Source organism: Bombina bombina, chromosome 11 (genome assembly GCF_027579735.1).
Source record: "Bombina bombina isolate aBomBom1 chromosome 11, aBomBom1.pri, whole genome shotgun sequence".
NCBI classification, from domain to species: domain Eukaryota; kingdom Metazoa; phylum Chordata; class Amphibia; order Anura; family Bombinatoridae; genus Bombina; species Bombina bombina.
In genome coordinates, this window is record NC_069509.1 from 75001086 (window position 1) to 75020246 (window position 19161).

The 19161-nt window shown below is 38.3% G+C and overlaps 1 protein-coding gene across 1 annotated transcript in view; it reads left to right on the plus strand.

Moving 5' to 3' along the window:
* Positions 1 to 19161, plus strand: part of TOP3A (DNA topoisomerase III alpha) — a 132978-nt gene that overhangs the window by 76113 nt on the left and 37704 nt on the right. Inside the window, exons 12-15 of the mRNA XM_053695117.1 lie at positions 14921 to 15128; positions 16265 to 16450; positions 16689 to 16818; positions 18220 to 18333. Coding sequence (XP_053551092.1) covers positions 14921 to 15128; positions 16265 to 16450; positions 16689 to 16818; positions 18220 to 18333 — 638 coding nt within the window. The remainder of the gene's footprint in view (positions 1 to 14920; positions 15129 to 16264; positions 16451 to 16688; positions 16819 to 18219; positions 18334 to 19161) is intronic.

Consider the following 19161-nt stretch of genomic DNA (forward strand, 5'->3'; position numbering starts at 1 on the left):
ACAACGCTTTCAATAGTGCAGATAAAACTTGTATGAAAGGGGACTCCAAACTATGATGTATAAGAATGGGTACTCACATTTGAGTTTGCACAGAGAGTTCATGCAAACAAAGCAGGCTGGATATAATAGACACCAGCTGTCTAATCAAGTCCTTCTCCCTGGAATGGTGTTCCAAAGGTTGGCAAGGAGGAATGAAGATGTGATCCCAAAATATGTGAAAGTAGTACAGACTAAGTAAACTACTTAAAATCACAAATTTAATGTTATAAAATCATATAAAAGCATGCAACGCGTTTCTCAGCTTGACCAACTGTTTCTTCAGACATCATACCCAAGAATTCCAAATATCCCTCATTGAAAGGAGCCAGTATCCACATCAGTCAGCTGGAGACTAAAGCCCAGCCTGTGTGTATTGCACTCATTTCCAGTGCACATCCCTTTTGTGAGTAAGAATTTAGCAGAAGTCCACATATATTGATTACATTTATCACTGAGATAATTGCACCATGAGGCTTCTTTATATTCTTTTTAGATCATCTTTGCAAGCCCAATCCATTAGAAGAAGAGCTGATTTGAGGACTTTTATCTCCTTTTTATTTCCATTTTATTACTCTTCATTATATTTGATATTTTATTGTACTTTATATTGTGTTTTATAAGACTAACTGTATTTTTGTACACTTCATTTTACAACAGTACACAAGCATGTATATATGCATCAGGGATTTTATGTACACACCCACACACTTTTTTGCAATCTATTTACCTTCACACTTAGGGGCATATTTATCAAGCTCCGAATGGAGCTTGATGCCCCGTGTTTCTGACGAGCCTGAAGGCTCGCCGGAAACAGCAGTTATAAAGCAGCGGTCACAAAGACTGCTGCTCCATAACCTGTCCGCCTGCTCTGAGCAGGCAGACAGACAAAGCCGGAAATCAACCTGATCGAGTACGATCGGGTTGATTGACACCCCCTGCTGGCGGCCGATTGGCCGCGAGTCTGCAGGGGGCGGCGTTGCACCAGCAGCTCTTGTGAGCTGCTGGTGCAATGCTGAATACCGCTAGCGTATTGCTTGCCGTATTCAGCGAGGTCTGGCGGACCTGATCCGCACTGTCGGATCAGGTCCGCCAGACCTTGATAAATAGGGGCCTTAGTATTGTCCAAATTTTTTTTTTGCTGATTCTGTCACTTCACCATTATATTTTGCGCCCTCTGCCTATTTCTTATTTTTAAGAAATTCGCTCAATATAGGTTTTGCACACTAAGTTGGGGTTCGAATGGAAAGGGAGCACAGGAAACATCTAAGTGTAGTATTACAAACAAACAGTGCTTTATTCAAATGCAGGTTTCACAAATTCACACTCACATTCTAATACCTCGTATAAAAAGGTTATAAGGTATATATCTCGCATGAAAAAACAATTGTGTTTTTTATAAAGAAAAGATAGGAAAGTCAGGGGTTTATAAGCACTCATTCCTTAAAGTGAGTAAGGTGTATAAGTTAAAACACTAACTTTATTATATTAAAGATAAAACAGGGAACCTCCCTGAACCACAATACCCACCACCTAAACCAGATAAAGACAGTGTCTCACCCCCTGTTTCCTGGCCGATACTTCGGCTTCAGGTACCAGGGGGTGAGGAACACAGTAAATATCAGACGCGTCTCGGCCTTAGTACATGCCTTTCTCAATGTTATAATGAACAAACCGAAGCCTCAGTGAGCATACTTTTTTATAAGCCATTTTCCAAAACCCCTCCACAATCAATCCCGTAGTGCCATCCATTCACACCTACCCGAGGGCCTATCACAAACTCTGACCATTCCCAATATGGGTGTGTGTGAATAACTGCGCCCTATTATTGGATCGTGAGGCGGACTGGTCACAATAATGGGAAGAAACTTCTCTGTATAGCGTAAATGAGTATCGGGGTTGTCTAAAAGCGTGTGTAAAATCCACTCTCTACATTTTAAGAATGCTAAAATTAACAAATTGGGTGCATTACCACCTCCTATATGCAAATGTATTCTGTTACCAGAAGCAAGTTCATGCCTTTTTCAAGATTAGTGATTCCTTGACTATGATCCATAATTCATAAGATCACTTCACACTTGGACCCCCTACAATAAATGGTAATCAACTACTTATGAATGACTAAGTTATTTGCCTTGATGGCTAGTCTTTGCCTAAGAGAAGGGATTAACCTACACAGAACCCTCTCACCACATACTGGGATTAAACATTCTTGTAAACCAAAACTCCCATTATTTAAAGGTACACCCAGTAACAGTTTAATTCATTCATGCCGTTAGGCATTACTGAATTAAATTTGAAAATCCACTTAGTTTCTTTTTGTAACAATACCTGCTCAGTGTCACCCCCTCGAATATTGGATCTCAATTTTTCTTCTTAAAATGGGGAGAGTTCACAACTGCATTCATTACTTTTGGTAATATAGAACCTGGCCACCAGGAGAAGGCAAAGACACCCCAGCCAAAGGCTTAAATACCTCCCCCACTTCCCTCAGCCCCCAGTCATTCTTTGCCTTTCTTCACAGGAGGTTGGCAGAGAAGTTTTAGAAGTTTACGGAGAGTCTCTTATGGAGGGTAGTACTGTTTGAGATGGGACTGACGTTTTAAGTAATCCTGTCAGCCTCTCAGTGAGAGCATGGATGAAAGTTAGAGTCCGGATATGCAGGGAGAGTCTTTCTGCGCAATCATCCCGACTCATATTAACAGCTCCATAAGCAATCAGCGTTGATGAGTTTTGCTGCCTGCTTTCTTCACTCAAGTCCATGTCAGAAGCTATGCTACTATCTGTCAAACTTAAAGGACCGTGTTACTGTTCCATGGCATAGATTCCGGTAAGATTGTTTCATTTTCCTTTACATTGTGAGAATATTATGTAATGATAGAAGAATAGAGCGTCTCAGTGGGACTCCTTTATCTTTATGGAATCAAGGGTTAATATCTCCTTAAAGGGACACTGAACCCAAATAAATTTCTTTCGTGATTCAGATAGAGCATGCAATTTTAAGCAACTTTCTAATTTACTCCTATTATAATTGTTTCTTCATTCTCTTTGCTATCTTTATTTGAAAAATAAGGCATCTAAGCTTTTTTTTATTGGTTCAGTACTCTGGACAGCACTTTTTTATTGGTGGATGGATTTATCCACCAATCAGCAAAGACAACCCAGGTTGTTCACCAAAAATGGGCCGGCATCTAAACTTACATTCTTGCATTTCAAATAAAGATACCAAGAGAATAAAAAAAAATTTGATAATAGGAGTAAATTAGAAGGTTGATTAAAATTTCATGCTCTTATCTGAATCACAAAAGAAAAAATTTGGGTTCAATGTCCCTTTAAGGGGGTTGTTGAACAGTGGGGGACTTCAATCATGTTTGTTATGTGATTCTGTCTGCTTATGTGTAGAGATGTTGGGGCTCATGGCTATTACGGAACGTACAAGTTTTTTCGAGCTGCGCAGTTTTTGTGGACTGGTGCGCTTTTCCTTTGACCTGCATGTTGCACCTCGTGACAGGGCGTGGTCACGTTTTTGTTCTCCATTTCCGTATTCCTGACCGAGTGTTGGTGGAGAGGGTCTGTTTTCTCTACTTGTCTGGGTCATAGGAGGTGGTGAGTGCCCCAGCCATTGGGGGTGTAAGGTGTAAGTTATTATTTGTCCATAATTTAAACAGTCAAGTTATGGAGGATTCTGATTTTTCGAAGGATTTCTCTGATTCAGATTCTGCGTAGATTGTGGGGAAGCCCGGGTATTCCAACCCAATCAATTATGTTCCGTATGCCTTAATAGAGTGCTCTCTTCTCCCAATGGGGAGAGTTTAGAGACCGCTGAGCCGTGCACCTCTGAGGATTCTGTGTCCCGTGAGGTGCGTTCCCTAGAATTTTCTGTTCTTACACAGGTAGTTGTCCCAAATACCGTTACCCCTTCTCCAGAAGGAGGTTTATTTCCACCAGAGTTTACTGCACGGTTTTGCATGGCCATATCTTTGGCATTGGCGCACTTACATCTGCCTGATTGCAAGCGAAGAGCTTATCCATGTCCTCTTAACCTTGGTGCGTCAGGTGAGAGATCAATTATATCAAATATTTCCTCTGGGGGTGCGGTTCCCTCTGAGGCTTCAGGGGTACAGCTTTCAGGGTCGGGGTCTTCAGATATCTCAATGAATCCTCAGTCTGCTGAATCAGATGGCGAACAGCATTAGATGAGTGGAGGGATGGGGATCCTACTCCTGGTCGTCTCTTGTTTGTGTATTTAATCCCCAGTTATGAGCTCTTGAGGAATCGGGTCTCTGACAGGCTGGTCCTGTTAGTGTTTCCATTCTTTTTTTTTTTTTTTTGACGTTCACCTGCGGGTGCTGCCTACTTTCTTTTGATCCGGTTAGGATGTGTTTTATTTCTTTTATTACCAGAGCTCGAGACTGGTGTAAACTTTTCCTTTTAGGATTTTTTTTTTCTTTCTGGGATTTTGATACTGGTGGTTTTATGGCCGCATTAGATGTTGCTTCCGGCAGAAGTTCAAAAAATTTTTTTTTTTCAGTGACAATGTTTAAGCCTCAGAGCTTATTTGTCTATCATTTGTCTGTTTATTTAGTCTAGCCCTGCTAGGGTTTTGAACTTTCAGTTGGCCTTTGAACAGTTCTGTTGTACCCTGGACATCAGGCAGGTCCTGGTTGGGGTACTAGTTCACTCTGTTCTTTTGAGAGCAAGGGGTAACTTTGTGGTTGTACCGCAAGGTTTCTTGATTTTGATCTGGCTCCTGGTTCTGGGTTTCCGGTTTTTAACCTAATCCTTGTCTTTGACTTGGCATTTGGTTAATCTGTTTTCCAGATTTTCATAGATTTGGATCTGTCCGGTAGCAAGCTTGGTTTCCCGGTCATGGGGAAATCTCCTTGTTCCTACTGGGGCGGTGAATTGGAGGAAGTGTTCCCTGGGAATTTCTCTACTGGAGTCTTCCTGGGTTTCCTCGATTTCCTTCTATTTGAGAGGATCCGATTTACTGCGCCTATCCAGTTGGCTCCTCCTGAGGTAGTTTTCTTCATCTGACTCTAGGAGTTCAGTGGTTCAAGGGTCTCTCTTTGCTGAGTGTACCTTCCCTTCGGTTTTCTTTAGGGCTCTGAGGATAGGTTTCCTGGTATTCAAGTTAGTGTTTCTGGTTTTCAGTGCTTCTTTCCTACTCCTTTTCCTTAGAAAATCGTGGCTGATCTCCGGGCCTTGTTGATGCTGGGATTTTTTACTCTTCCTTGTCCTTTTGGACTTTGCCAGTCACTTCTGTGATGAAGCAATTCGATTGGAGTAGGGGTCAGGCACTCTGACTGCTCTGTTTGGGCATCGACCATGTATCATGAATCCCAAGTGCTTTTTCCTTAGGTTGGGAGGCCTTGCAGTTGGTTCGGATGATATGAAACCTTCCCTCAGCGGGTAGTTGGTTCTTCATTATTGGTCAGGGTGTCGTCCTCCCTTACCCCGTTTGCTAGTAGGGAGGAAGTTGGTCCGCCCGGCTTTCTGAGTTTTTTTTTTTTTTCTCTTGTTCCTTTCCAGGAAGGTCCTGGTGCAAGTTTGCTAGCCTCTTGGTTGGCTAGTTATTATGGCTTGTCGTTTATCCTGACTGCCTATCGATGGAAGCCTGCTGCTTTCGTTTGTGGCGTACCCCGGATATTACTATTCTGTTCCTGTTCTGCTTCCGGGGTTTCTGACCTAGAGGTGTTCAGTTTCTCTGTGCTAGATAGCTATCTGTGGTAAGGTGGTTATGTTCTACCTTTTGTCCTTCTAGGACTTCGGTTCTGGTTAAGACTTTACATTAGTTCCTTTGGATCCATGTAGGGGGTGGTCTGTAATTTTTCCTTTTTTTGTTCTCCTCCGTCGGTAGAGTATTTTCTACGGGGCTTTGTCCTCTTACAGCCTTGTAGTCCGCTCTTTTTCGAGTTATGCTAGGGGCTTCTCCCTCTGTTTGTTTTTGAGTTTTGGGGAATTGTTTCTGGAGATCCATTTGGACTATCTTACCTGATTCTTCCTTTTCTTTTCAGTTAGGGAGAATGTGGTGTGGGGAGTTGTTTGTTGTTGCCATTGGTCATGGTTAGGGTGTATTTTTTTTTTTTTTTGTGCTTCTAATCAATGGGACTCTGAGACTTTATGAGTGGTCTCTAACAGGGATCCTTATGGTTCTAATTGATGGGCAGTTACTTTGTCCTCTTCCCATTTTTGTTCCTTTTGCTTCTGTTGAAGTAATTTTTTGTCCGGAGTCTGGGTTATGGCAGGCTGTGGTGCCCTCAGAATGGGCCACCTTTTTGTTCCCGCCCGTTTGCATTCAGTGTCCTCTATAGCGTCGGTATTGATTTCCCAAAAGTAATTAATGCAGATGTGGACTCTCCCCATTTTAAGAAGAAAAACTTAAATTATGCTTACCAGATATTTTTTTCTTTTCTTCTGTACGGGGAGAGTCCACAGCTCCCCGCCCGTAATTTTTCTGTGGGCGGCCTTAAATTATTTTTTTAATTTGTTCTTCTGGCACCTTTTTTCACCCTGATATTTTTCCTACTGTTCCTTGTTCCCTTGGCAGAATGACTGAGGGATAAGGGAAGTGGGGGGAGGTATTTAAGCCTTTGGCTGGGGTGTCTTTGCTTCCTCCTGGTGGCCAGGTTCTGTATTCCCAAAAGTAATGAATGCAGCTGTGGACTCTCCCCGTACAGAAGAAAAGAAAATTATCTGGTAAGCATAATTTTAAGTTTTTATAACCCCCAACATTTGAAGACCCTAGTATCACCTTGATGGTACTGCAGAAAATGTTTTGCCACGCTAGATATTTTATTGCCTTTATCCAAATCTCTCTTGGCATTCAGGATGTTACTGAGATGTTCTGTTATACGTTTTCTCATGCTTCTAGTTGTCATCCAAACCTAGAATAAATTGCAGATGCAGGATACACAATATACTACATTTCTACTCTTGCAATTAATATGGTTATTGATAGTCCATTTTTATATTAAATCTATCCATAATAACTTGCTTTTTAACCATATGTTGGCAGACCTTGCAATTACCACAGGAGAGAGAACCTTTATACAGTGGAGATTTCTTAGCATTCCTATCAAAATTACTCTTAGTAAGATAATCATTTAATTTGTTTGCTCTCCTGCATGTGCACATTGGTCTATCAGAGAGAATGTATTTTAACTGATCATCAGCTCTTAAAATATACCAGTGTCTCTATAGAATATCAGAGATCTGTCCACTTTGTGGGGAAAATGTAGTGATAAATCTGAGGGGGTTATTACTGATGTGTTTTATTGGTTCAAGCAACTCAACTCATATTTTTATCTAGTGCTATATGGTATGCTCTAGCAAGAGATTTCCTAGAGTTGCCTCTGTGCAATAATCTGTTTCTCAAATCAGATGCTGCTATTTGGAAAGACTCCAAAGTGGTACAGTTTCTCCTGATTCTCAGGTACTCCCCCATCGGCAACCCTCTCATAGTCGATGGGTGATGGTAGCTATCTGCACAAAGTATATTATTTGTGGCCATGGGTTTCCTTTTAAGTATCAGTCTCCAATTTATCATTAACCCTATTTATTGTGAGGTCTAGAAACTCTACCCTTTCATCATTCACCGTAGAGGTGAGGTATAATCCAAAAGGATTAATATTCAGCACCTGTATGAAGTCCTGCAGAAGTTCTCTTGGTCCATTCCATACAAAAAAGATGTCATCAATATATCTGTACCAATGAGAAACATATTGAGTGAAATTCCTTAGAGTTTCATAGAAGACAACAGTCTCCTCCTACCAACCCAGATAAATATTTGCATACCTGGGTGCACATTATGTGACATCACAGTGCCACACACCTGCAAATAAAATCTGTCATCAAATACAAAATCGTTATGATTTAATACAAATTCAAGGAGTCTAATAATAAAGTCTTTAGTCTCGACTGTCATATTACTATCTTTATGTAAAAAATGTGAGACCGCCTTACACCCCCAATGTGTCTGGATGCTTGTATAGAGTGACTCCCCATCACAGGCGACTAAAATTGAGTCTGGGGTAATATCAGTATCCTGAATTTTATTAAGTATATGCCTTTTTTGCAGTACCATCAAGGTGATACTAGGGCCTTCAAATGTTGGGCGTTAGAAAAATTGAGATCCAATATTCGAGGGGGTGACACTGAGCAGGTATTGTTACAAAAAGAAACTAAGTGGATTTTCAGATTGAATTCAGTAATGCCTAACGGCATGATTGATGCAACTATTACTTGGTGTACCTTTAAATAATGTGAGTTTTGCTTTACATGAATGCTAAATCCCAGTGTGTGGTGAGAGGGTTCTGTGTAGGTTAATCCCTTCTCTTAGGCAAAGACTAGCCATCAAGGCAAATAACTTAGTCATTGATAAGTAGTTGATGACCATTTATTTTAGGGGGTCCAAGTGTGAAGTGATTTTATGAATTATGGATCATAGTCAAGGAATCACTAATCTTGAAATATGCATGAACTTGCTTCTGGTGACAGAAAACATTTGCATATAGGAGGCATTTATATACTGGTAATGGATGCTGTAATGCACCTAACTTGTTGATTTTAGCATTCTTAAATGTAGCAAGTGGATTTTGTGCACGCTTTTAGACAACCTGATACTTTACGCTATACGCTATACCGAGACGTCTCTTCCCATTATTATGACCAGTCCGCCTCACGATCCAATAATAGTGCACAGTTATTCACACACCCATATTCGGCACGGTCAGTGTTTGTGATTGGCCCTCAGGTAGGTGTGAATGGATGGCGCAACAGGATTGGCTGTAGAGGGTTTTTGGAAAACTGCTTATAAAGGTACGCTCACTGAGGCTTCGTTTTTTTCATTATAACATTGAGAAAGGCCTGTACTAAGGCAGAAAAGTGTTTGTGATATTTATTGTGTTCCTCACCCCTGGCACCTGAAGCCAAAGTATCCAGTTATCGGCCAGGTAACAGGGGGGTGAGACAGTCTTTTTATCTGGTTTTAGGTGGTGGGTATTGTGGTTCAGGGAAGTTCCCTGTTTTATCTTTAATATAATAAAATTAATCACACAAACTACCACCAAATGATACAGCGCAATACTATCCCAGCAAAAATTAAAGATAAATAGTTATAAAATATATATGCAAAATTTGAATAAATATTCTATTTCAAGATAAACAGTATTATACCTAAAGAAATAAAAAATAAATATATATATATATAAAAATAAGTATATTAATTAAGAAATGATAAAAAGAATAAAAAAACAAACTAGAATAAAGTCTTATAAATGAGAACCAATAGTTGAGTATAAATCCAAATGTGGACTCAGTCTTACTGTTGATTGTAGATGTTCCAAGGATATTCCTTTCAGACCCAGCTGCAGCTATTTCAAACACACTGCTTGTCTTGCAGCTTCATCACCAAACACTTCTCTCCCAGAAAAACAGCGCAGACTGTGAAAAAAAAGGAAGGACTCCAATAGTGCAATATTGTATGAAATAAGCACTCTTTATTTACAACAGACAAGCCAAATACTCACAATATCTGGCGTGGTTAAAATCACATAAAGGTATCTTTTAAAATAACAGCTGATCTTGAGCAATCCTGTGGTCTGTACACGCTTAGGAAGTGAACAGCGATGTACCCGGTCGGCGTGTGACGTCACCACCCGACAACAGCTGATTCTGTTTAGCACTCCGTCTGCATCCACTGACTCACAGTGCTCTCTGAATCTCTGAATCTCGGCCTCAACGCGTTTCTCGCCCCCTGCTGGGCGCTTTTTCAAGAGGAATAATTACAACTCCTTTGCTGCTCTATTTATACATAGTCTGCTAGCGCCATCTAGCTTTCATGAGCAGAAATGACCATTGGAATATAACTAATATTTCTATATACATAATACACAAATGACTATCTTTTTTCAATTCCATAGAAACAATTGATAACATATATGACATCATTTCACCTCAAATGGTTGTTATTATAAAACATATATTATTTAAAAATAATTAATTCTATATAAATTACCTTCTATTTAACTAAAAACACTATTTAAAATATATTAAAATAAAATAAACTAACTACATACAATACCACATATAATTAAATTTCATAAAATTCCAATACTTCTAAAAATCTAAATTCATACACCAATTCATATTAATTGCTAAATTACAACACCTTCTAGTCCTCAATCAGATTGTTAATAAAATTGTTTATAAAACTACGTAATAAAAGCTGCCACATCTAAATCAACATTTAGACCATTAGGCGCGAGAGTCCCCAGTTTATAAATCCAAAATGTCTCTCTGCGCCTAAGGTCCAAAAGTCTATTACCACCCCTGGGATTGGGTTTAACTACTTCAATACCTTTCACAGTCAAGCATTTTGGATCACATGCGTGGCTTTGAGAGTAGTGAATTGGTACACTATGTTTCAATATTGGTTTTTTTATATTGTAAACATGTTCACTATATCTTTTTGATAGGCATCTCTTCGTGCGACCTACATACTTCAGCCCACAACTGCACTCTAATAAATAGACTACATAAATACTCTTGCAGGTAATAAATTGTTTAACCCTAAACTCTTGTCCTGTTACTGATCTAAACATAGATCTCTCTTTATCAATGCATTTGCACATGGGACATCTTGCTTTATGGCATCCATATGTGCCCTTCAAACTCAAAAAATTATCATTAATATTACATTGTATTGGTTTACTCTCTTTTAACTTACTAGGGGCAAGTAAGTTCTTTAAACTAGTATTCTTCCTATACACTACCGTCGGATTTATATCTAAACTTTCTCTCAATAGGGGGTCCCCCTTCAGTATGGGCCAATATTTATGTAATATTTTCTTCACATTCATGATACCCTCACCATATGTGGTGATAAATTTGACAGACTGTTTTTCTTGTTCGCAAGATATTTCTTTTTGTTTGCTTAATAATGTTTCCCTATCTAAATTCTCAACTTCATCCATAATATATGTAATATGTTCACCATTATGTGCTTTACAAATTAATTTTTCTTTTAAAACCTCAGCTTCAGTATGGTAGTCACTTATTCTAGAACAATTCCTTTTTAGCCTTATAAATTGACTCTTGGGAATATTTTTAACCCATTTTTTGTAATGGCCACTAGTGGCATGCAATAGACTATTACTGTCCACTGATTTTCTATAATTCTTAGTATAAATTTTATTGTCCTCTACAAACACCAATAGATCCAAGAATTCAATCATTTGGTTTTGAATATTACCAACAAATTTTACATTGAACTCATTGGTGTTTAAAAAGTCAATAAAATTAGCTGCCTCAATCTCTGATCCCTCCCAAATTATAAAGACATCATCGATAAAACGCTTATAAAATATTAAATTATGTTTAAAAGGGCCATCTCTCCAAATAAATTCATCCTCAAATAAACCCATAAATAAATTAGCATACGATGGGGCAAATTTCGTCCCCATCGCAGTGCCGCATATTTGATGGTAAAAATCCTTTTCAAATTGAAAATAGTTGTGTTCTAAGACAAATTTCATACAATGTTCTAAAAACTTAATTTGATTGGCTGGAAAAATTCTTTTTTTCTTTAAAAAATATGAACTAGCTTTTATTCCAATTGAATGCTGTATTATGGTGTACAATGAGGTTACATCACAAGTGATGAATCTCATGTCACTATTCCAATTAACCTTCTTAAGTTCCTGTATTAAATGTACACCATCTCTAAGATAAGAATTGAGTTGAGTAACAAGTGGATTCAGAAAGTAATCAATATAACTCGATAGATTGGCCGTTAATGAATCTATCCCAGATACAATCGGTCTCCCTGGAGGATTGGAGACCGATTTGTGTATCTTGGGAAGATGATACATAACAGCCAATCTAGGGTGTTCATTATATAAAAAATTAAACTCATCTTTCGTTAGAATTTTTTCTGACAATCCTATATTTAAAACACCTTTCAATTCTAATAAAAATGCCTTTGTAGGGTCATTCTTTAATTTTGTATATGTAGTTGAATCATTTAATAAACGTAGTGCCTCAGCAATATAAACTTCACGATCTTGTATCACTATCCCCCCACCTTTATCGGCTTGGCGGATAGTGATATTGTTATTTTTCATTAATTGATTCAAACTACTTCTTTCAAATTTGTTAAGATTATCTTTAAAATTTATATCAACTGGTAATGATTCAAGTTCTTTTTCAACCAAATTTTTAAAAGTCTTAATATATTCACCTTGTGCATTGATTGGGTAAAATGTAGATTTCGCTTTTTTATCACTATGTATAAAAATGTAATTTGATTCAATGGGAGAGTCACTTCCTAATAACAAATTCATGTTTTCCAGAGTTTCAACATCATCAACCTGAAGTACACTTTTGTATCTTGCTCCAGACTGTAAATTTTTCTGAGCAAAAAATCTCTTGAGCGTAATGTTTCTTATGAATCTCTGGAAATCAATGAATACCTGGAATTTATCCAGATTCTTTTTTGGGGCAAAAGATAAGCCCTTACTCAACAAAGCCATACTTCCATTGTCAATAGTATATGATGATAGATTATAAATACTTGCTTCATTTTTATCTCTTAATACACTCTTGCATTTTTGAAGTTGTTTCCTCTTCCCTGCTCTACATCCTCTCTTTTTTTTTTTTTTTTTTTTTCTCGTAGTTTTATAAACAATTTTATTAACAATCTGATTGAGGACTAGAAGGTGTTGTAATTTAGCAATTAATATGAATTGGTGTATGAATTTAGATTTTTAGAAGTATTGGAATTTTATGAAATTTAATTATATGTGGTATTGTATGTAGTTAGTTTATTTTATTTTAATATATTTTAAATAGTGTTTTTAGTTAAATAGAAGGTAATTTATATAGAATTAATTATTTTTAAATAATATATGTTTTATAATAACAACCATTTGAGGTGAAATGATGTCATATATGTTATCAATTGTTTCTATGGAATTGAAAAAAGATAGTCATTTGTGTATTATGTATATAGAAATATTAGTTATATTCCAATGGTCATTTCTGCTCATGAAAGCTAGATGGCGCTAGCAGACTATGTATAAATAGAGCAGCAAAGGAGTTGTAATTATTCCTCTTGAAAAAGCGCCCAGCAGGGGGCGAGAAACGCGTTGAGGCCGAGATTCAGAGATTCAGAGAGCACTGTGAGTCAGTGGATGCAGACGGAGTGCTAAACAGAATCAGCTGTTGTCGGGTGGTGACGTCACACGCCGACCGGGTACATCGCTGTTCACTTCCTAAGCGTGTACAGACCACAGGATTGCTCAAGATCAGCTGTTATTTTAAAAGATACCTTTATGTGATTTTAACCACGCCAGATATTGTGAGTATTTGGCTTGTCTGTTGTAAATAAAGAGTGCTTATTTCATACAATATTGCACTATTGGAGTCCTTCCTTTTTTTTCACAGTCTGCGCTGTTTTTCTGGGAGAGAAGTATAATAAAATTAATGTTTTAACTTATACACCTTACTCACTTTAAGGAATGAGTTCTTATAAGCCCCTGACTTTCCTATATTTTCTTTGCTTATTTAATTAAAGGGGTAGCACCAGATCCTTACAGCATCTGGCTGGGGGGGTCCTTTTCCGTAACTTATTCATATTTTTGCAGTGCCAGTATTTTTCTTTTGTGGTATGTTTAAAATATGTCCCACAGCGTGCACTGCAATACCCTCAATCTGATTAAGGTGTTCCAAGATTGTATATCCACCAAAGCATCCCAGTGCTTTTCACTGTCTCTCCGCTCTCATCTGATGGATACCGGCATTCAGGATTTCCAACCCGCCGAATGTTCTCTCTTAACCGGTATAGGAGAAACCCGGCTGATGGAGTGACACTGTCGCTTGTGTCAGTGTGGCCTAACGCGTTTCGTGGGCGTTATTACTTAAGGTTGTATCTTTCTGTCCCAGTCCTTCTTCCAAGAAGGAGCGCTTGTTGCACATTCTAGATGTTGTTAGAGCCTTGAAGTTCTATCTTCATGCTACAAAGGAATTTAGTCAGTCCTCTTCCCTGTTTATCATGTATTCTGGTAAGCATAGGGGTCAAAAAGCTACTGCGACTACCCTTTCTTTTTGGTTGAGAAGTCTAATCCATATGGTCTATGTGGAGGCGAGTCAATAGCCTCCTCCACGAATTACAGCTCATTCTACCCGTACAGAGGATTCAGTGGAACAGATCTGAAAGGCGGCTACGTGGTCCTCACTACATTTTCTAAGTTTTAGAAGTTTGATGTTTTTGCCACAGCTGAGGCTTCTTTTGGGAGAAAGTTCTTCAATCGGTGGAGCCTTCAGTTTAGGTCTACCTCTCTTGATTTGTCCCTCCCTATTCATTCTGTGTCCTCTTTAGCTTGGGTTTTGGTTTCCCTTAGGTAATTAATGAATTTGTGGACTCTCATTGCCATTAGAAAGAAAACAAAATTTATTCTTACCTGATGATAAATTATTTTCTTGCTTGGCAATGAGAGTCCATGAATCCGCCCTGGTATTAAGTTATCTGCGACAGTTTTTCCTTCCGGCACCTATATACCCCTTGTGTCTTTCTTTACTTTTCCTTCTCCTCTGTTCGAATTACTGGGGAAGTGGGAGGGATACTTAATGCTTTGACTGGGGTGTCTTTGACTCCTCCTGGTGGCCTGTTGAATTTCCATAGCTAATGAATGAATTTGTGGACTCTCATTGCCAAGAAAGAAAATAATTTATCAGGTAAGAATACATTTTGTTTGTTTTTTAACGCTCTGTCTGTATTTGTGTGTGTTGTCAGTAGTAATATTTTGATTAAAATGTCCTTCAATCTGCTGCAAGATGTTATCTACCACAAACTTAATTTTGATGTCTTCAATTGTGATTTTAGATTCATCAGTTACCCCCGCACAGAAACCAACATTTTTCCAAAGGATTTAAATTTGACATCGCTGGTAGAGGATCAGACACAAGACCCTCAATGGGGAGGATTTGCTCAGCGCATTCTGGAGAGGGGAGGGCCAACTCCACGAAATGGGAGTAAGACAGATCAGGCCCACCCTCCCATCCACCCCACTAAATACACCAATAATCTGCAGGTACGCATAGGTGTCACAGAAGTAGACTTTATATAGAATGATGCCGTAAAACACAGCTGTCATTATCGTATGTTTTTGTTCGTTTAAAGGGACAGTCTACACAAAAATTGTTATGGTTTAAAAAGATAGATAACGCCTTTTTTTACCCATTCCCCAGCTTTGCACAACCAACATTGTTAGATTAATATACTTTATAACATGTAAACCTCTAAAATTCTGTCTGTTTTTAAGGCTCTATTGACAGCCTCTTAATCACATGCTTTTGTATTTGCTTTTCACAACAGGAGACGTCTAGTTCATGTGGGCCATATAGATAACAATGTGTTCACGTCCATGGAGTTATTTAAGAGTTAGCACAACACAATACTAAATGCAACTCAGTAGATTTTAAATAGTCAGTCATGTGATCAGGGGGCTGTCAGAAGATGCTTAGATACAAAGTAATCACAGAAGTAAAAAGTGTATTAATATAACTGTTGGTTATGCAAAACTGGTGAATGGGTAATAAAGGGATTATCCATCTTTTAAAACAATAAACATTCTATTGTAGACTGTCCCTTTCAGACACAGATATCAAATGCTTTTGACATCTCACTTTATTTTAGCAATAATCCAAGCCCTATTTGGTTCTATGTATATTACTTTTCTTTAATATACTGTTGTAATTTTATTATCTCACTGGTAGCAGATTGATTGACTCAAACCGAAAAAAGAGACCAAGTAGCACCGGATACATAAAACGTAACGTCTAATGCTCATAACTTTAAAAACAGGCACAGTGAGGGATTAAAACGTTGTACCCAAGCGCTGACATGTTTCGGCTCACGCCGAGGATCGTAATTCTTACAATGTGATTTCAGCCTGGTGACGAGGGGGATGGGGATAAAGGGATTTGATGCATACCGAATCTGACCAAAGGAGATGTTCATATAATTATGAGTATAAACAAATTACCTTAAAGGTTCAACATCTATAAAGTTTTTGGAATTAGGTTGGTGCCCAGAATAACACTGTTTGTTTTCTCTTGTTCTCCAAACAAGCCAAATCTTTGTTTGTTTCCAACTAAAGTAGCTATTTGTTACTGCTGTGGATATTAAGAGTCTCATTACCCATCATGCTTACCTGCCTTGTCACAGGGAAATGAGCAGCGAATCTACGAGTTCATAGTGCGCCACTTTTTGGCATGCTGCTCTCAGGATGCCCAAGGACAGGAGACAACAGTGGAAATTGACATTGCTGCTGAGCGATTTGTGGCTCACGGATTAATGATAATTGCCAGGAACTATTTGGATGTATATCCCTACGACAAGTGGAGCACAAAGGTATAGGAGAGATTCAGAATTTGTGTGGTGCGTGAGTGTCTATGTGCTGGAGTTGGTGTGTAAATGTGTTTAAAAATATTTTATTTGGGACCTTCCTGGCAGAGTGAACTGGACTTTTGTTCCGTTTTTTTTTTAATGCTCAGTAGACTCCTGTAACTTTGTAAATAAGCACCACTGTACCTTTTTAGGGGCATTCTCATTTTATTTATGAAGTTAATGCATTTGTCTTCCTTTTCAGATCATCCCTGTATATGAGATGGGTTCCCAGTTCCAGCCAACAACTGTGGAAATGGTTGATGGGGAGACAAGCCCGCCACAGCTTCTTACCGAAGCAGATCTGATTTCGCTTATGGAGAAGCATGGGATTGGTGAGTTAAAGGGACATAAAACAGGTTGAGATCTGTGCATATCCTAAAAGGGCTAATTGATTAAAAATTGTTTGCATAACAAATTGTTTAAAGATTGCTGGTTAGTATTTTAAAATCATTTTCAAAAATAAGCAAAATGAATTACATAGCTAAGCAGCCTGGAGCAGCCAACTCCCTCCCCCCCCCCTTATCGCTATACACAGGCATTGTATTTCAACTGAGTTCACAGCTTCTAGGCAGGCTCCAGCAGATAATCCCTATTCACTTTTGCATTCTACCAAAACACAATAGATATAGATACAGCCGTAGAAGGAAATGTGTGGGGGGGGTTAGAACTTTACATTTCAGAAACTAAAAAGAAAAGGTTAATGGTGAGGCACTGCAGTATAAATTTGCAGGTAAAGTAATTAAAGTACATATATTATTTTGTCTATATCCCAACTTGTTTTATGTCCCTTTAAAGGTAAGGTAAAGTTGAGCATATAACTAAACGCTATCGTTTATAACTTTAAAAATTAGCATAAGTTTAATTCATCATTATGACAGTAATTCTCTTAATTACTTTATTTTCTCGCTTAGAAGTACTGTTCCGACAGCAATCTTTCGTCCGCCCGACATTTTCTAAATTTTGATTGACAGATGAGAGCTATATTATAGTCCAATCAGTTGTTTCCCCTTCAGGGGTTTAGCCCATCCATTCCTACGTCACTCACTGACTGAGCGCATGCGTCCGACTAAACTCAAGCTACTTCCACCCGTGCTCGTTCGTGATTCGCGCATGCTCACTGCTTGCTCTGTAGCGATTGTTTTAGTATCCTAATAACAATTGGAACGATCGGCGCAGCAAGTGAGTTTTTTACAATGAATATGTATTTACATGTGTACGGTCTTTATTTATATATGCAATTTAAATGGTTACAATTTAAAAGTTTGTATCGGTCAGTGGGGGAAGTGGCGCATGCGCATACGAAATAGTCTGTGAACGCGCATTGAGCTTACGTAAGCAGAGGGCTGAGAACGCTCGATGAGAGGAGAGATATAAACACGGAAGTGGCATGGGGGAGGAGATTCGGCGAAAACGGTATCAAATATAAAGTTTTAATTTGATGTAAAATACAAAATAAACAACAAAATAAAGTTAGCGATTAGCTTAAGGTTATTTATTAGATAGATTATATGCTTTGACTTACCATAAACTTTACCTTACCTTTAAGCCAACTTAAAAAGTTAATGGAAAATCATTTTATAAATATACATGAGTGTGTGTGTTTAAGAAAATTTAAATGTGTCCATGCTGAGCTATTAATCTTGGTCATTTGGGCACAAAACCTGTCTAGCTTTACAGCAAATAATTTAACTTTATATAATTCAGTCACTCGCTTTGTCTTCGGTCTCTTAAAGGTACTGATGCTACACACGCTGAGCACATTGAGACAATCAAGTCACGCATGTATGTGGGTCTAACGCCAGAGCAAAGGTTCCTTCCTGGAGAACTGGGAATGGGACTTGTAGAAGGTAAGAAACTGATCAGCTCAGGGCACTCTAAGGGCGGGATGGGGAGAATGCACGATTCATGTTTTTACTGGAAGAAATGGAGTGAATGCGTTCAGTGTAATTCTGATAAAAATAAAACAATATTATAAGGCAGTGTTTCTTTTAGTATAACATGACTTGATTTAAAGTTAGCATTAAGAGGTTGTTAACTCCTATTTCACTAAAACAATGTGATGTAACGTAAAAGGAAATAAAAGCGTAAAACGAACATGCTCTTTTGTGTTTGATCATTTTATTGTTGTTTGCATATAATTCTGTGCTGTGCCCCTGCAAAGTGGTTCTGGAAGGACCTAAAAATGCTGTCCCTGATAATGTGGTTACTGACTCCCTTGGTTCTCAAATGTAAAGGTTTCTCAGAAGATTGCCTTTCATATTTATGTAGTGACAATCTTTTGTGTCCTGGAAAGAATTTGTTCTCTCTTAATGCGACAGTCTACACCAGCATTTTTTATTGTTTAAAATGATAGATAATCCCTTTATTTACCATTCCCCAATTTTGCATAACTAACATGGTTATATATCTAAACCTTGGCAGACTGCCCTTTTACTTCAGTTCTTTTGACATACTTGCATTTTAGCCAATCAGTGCTGACGCCTAGGTAACTCCACATGCGTGAGCACAATGTTACATATATATAGCACACATGAACTAATGCCCTCTAGTTGTGAAAAAAATCAAAATGCATTCCGATAAGAGGCAGCCTTTAAGGGCTGGATGCCTCTTTATCTGGGTAAGGCATTGTCAAAAACTTCTCATCTTTTCTGCAGAAAGTGGTATCTCTGAATACT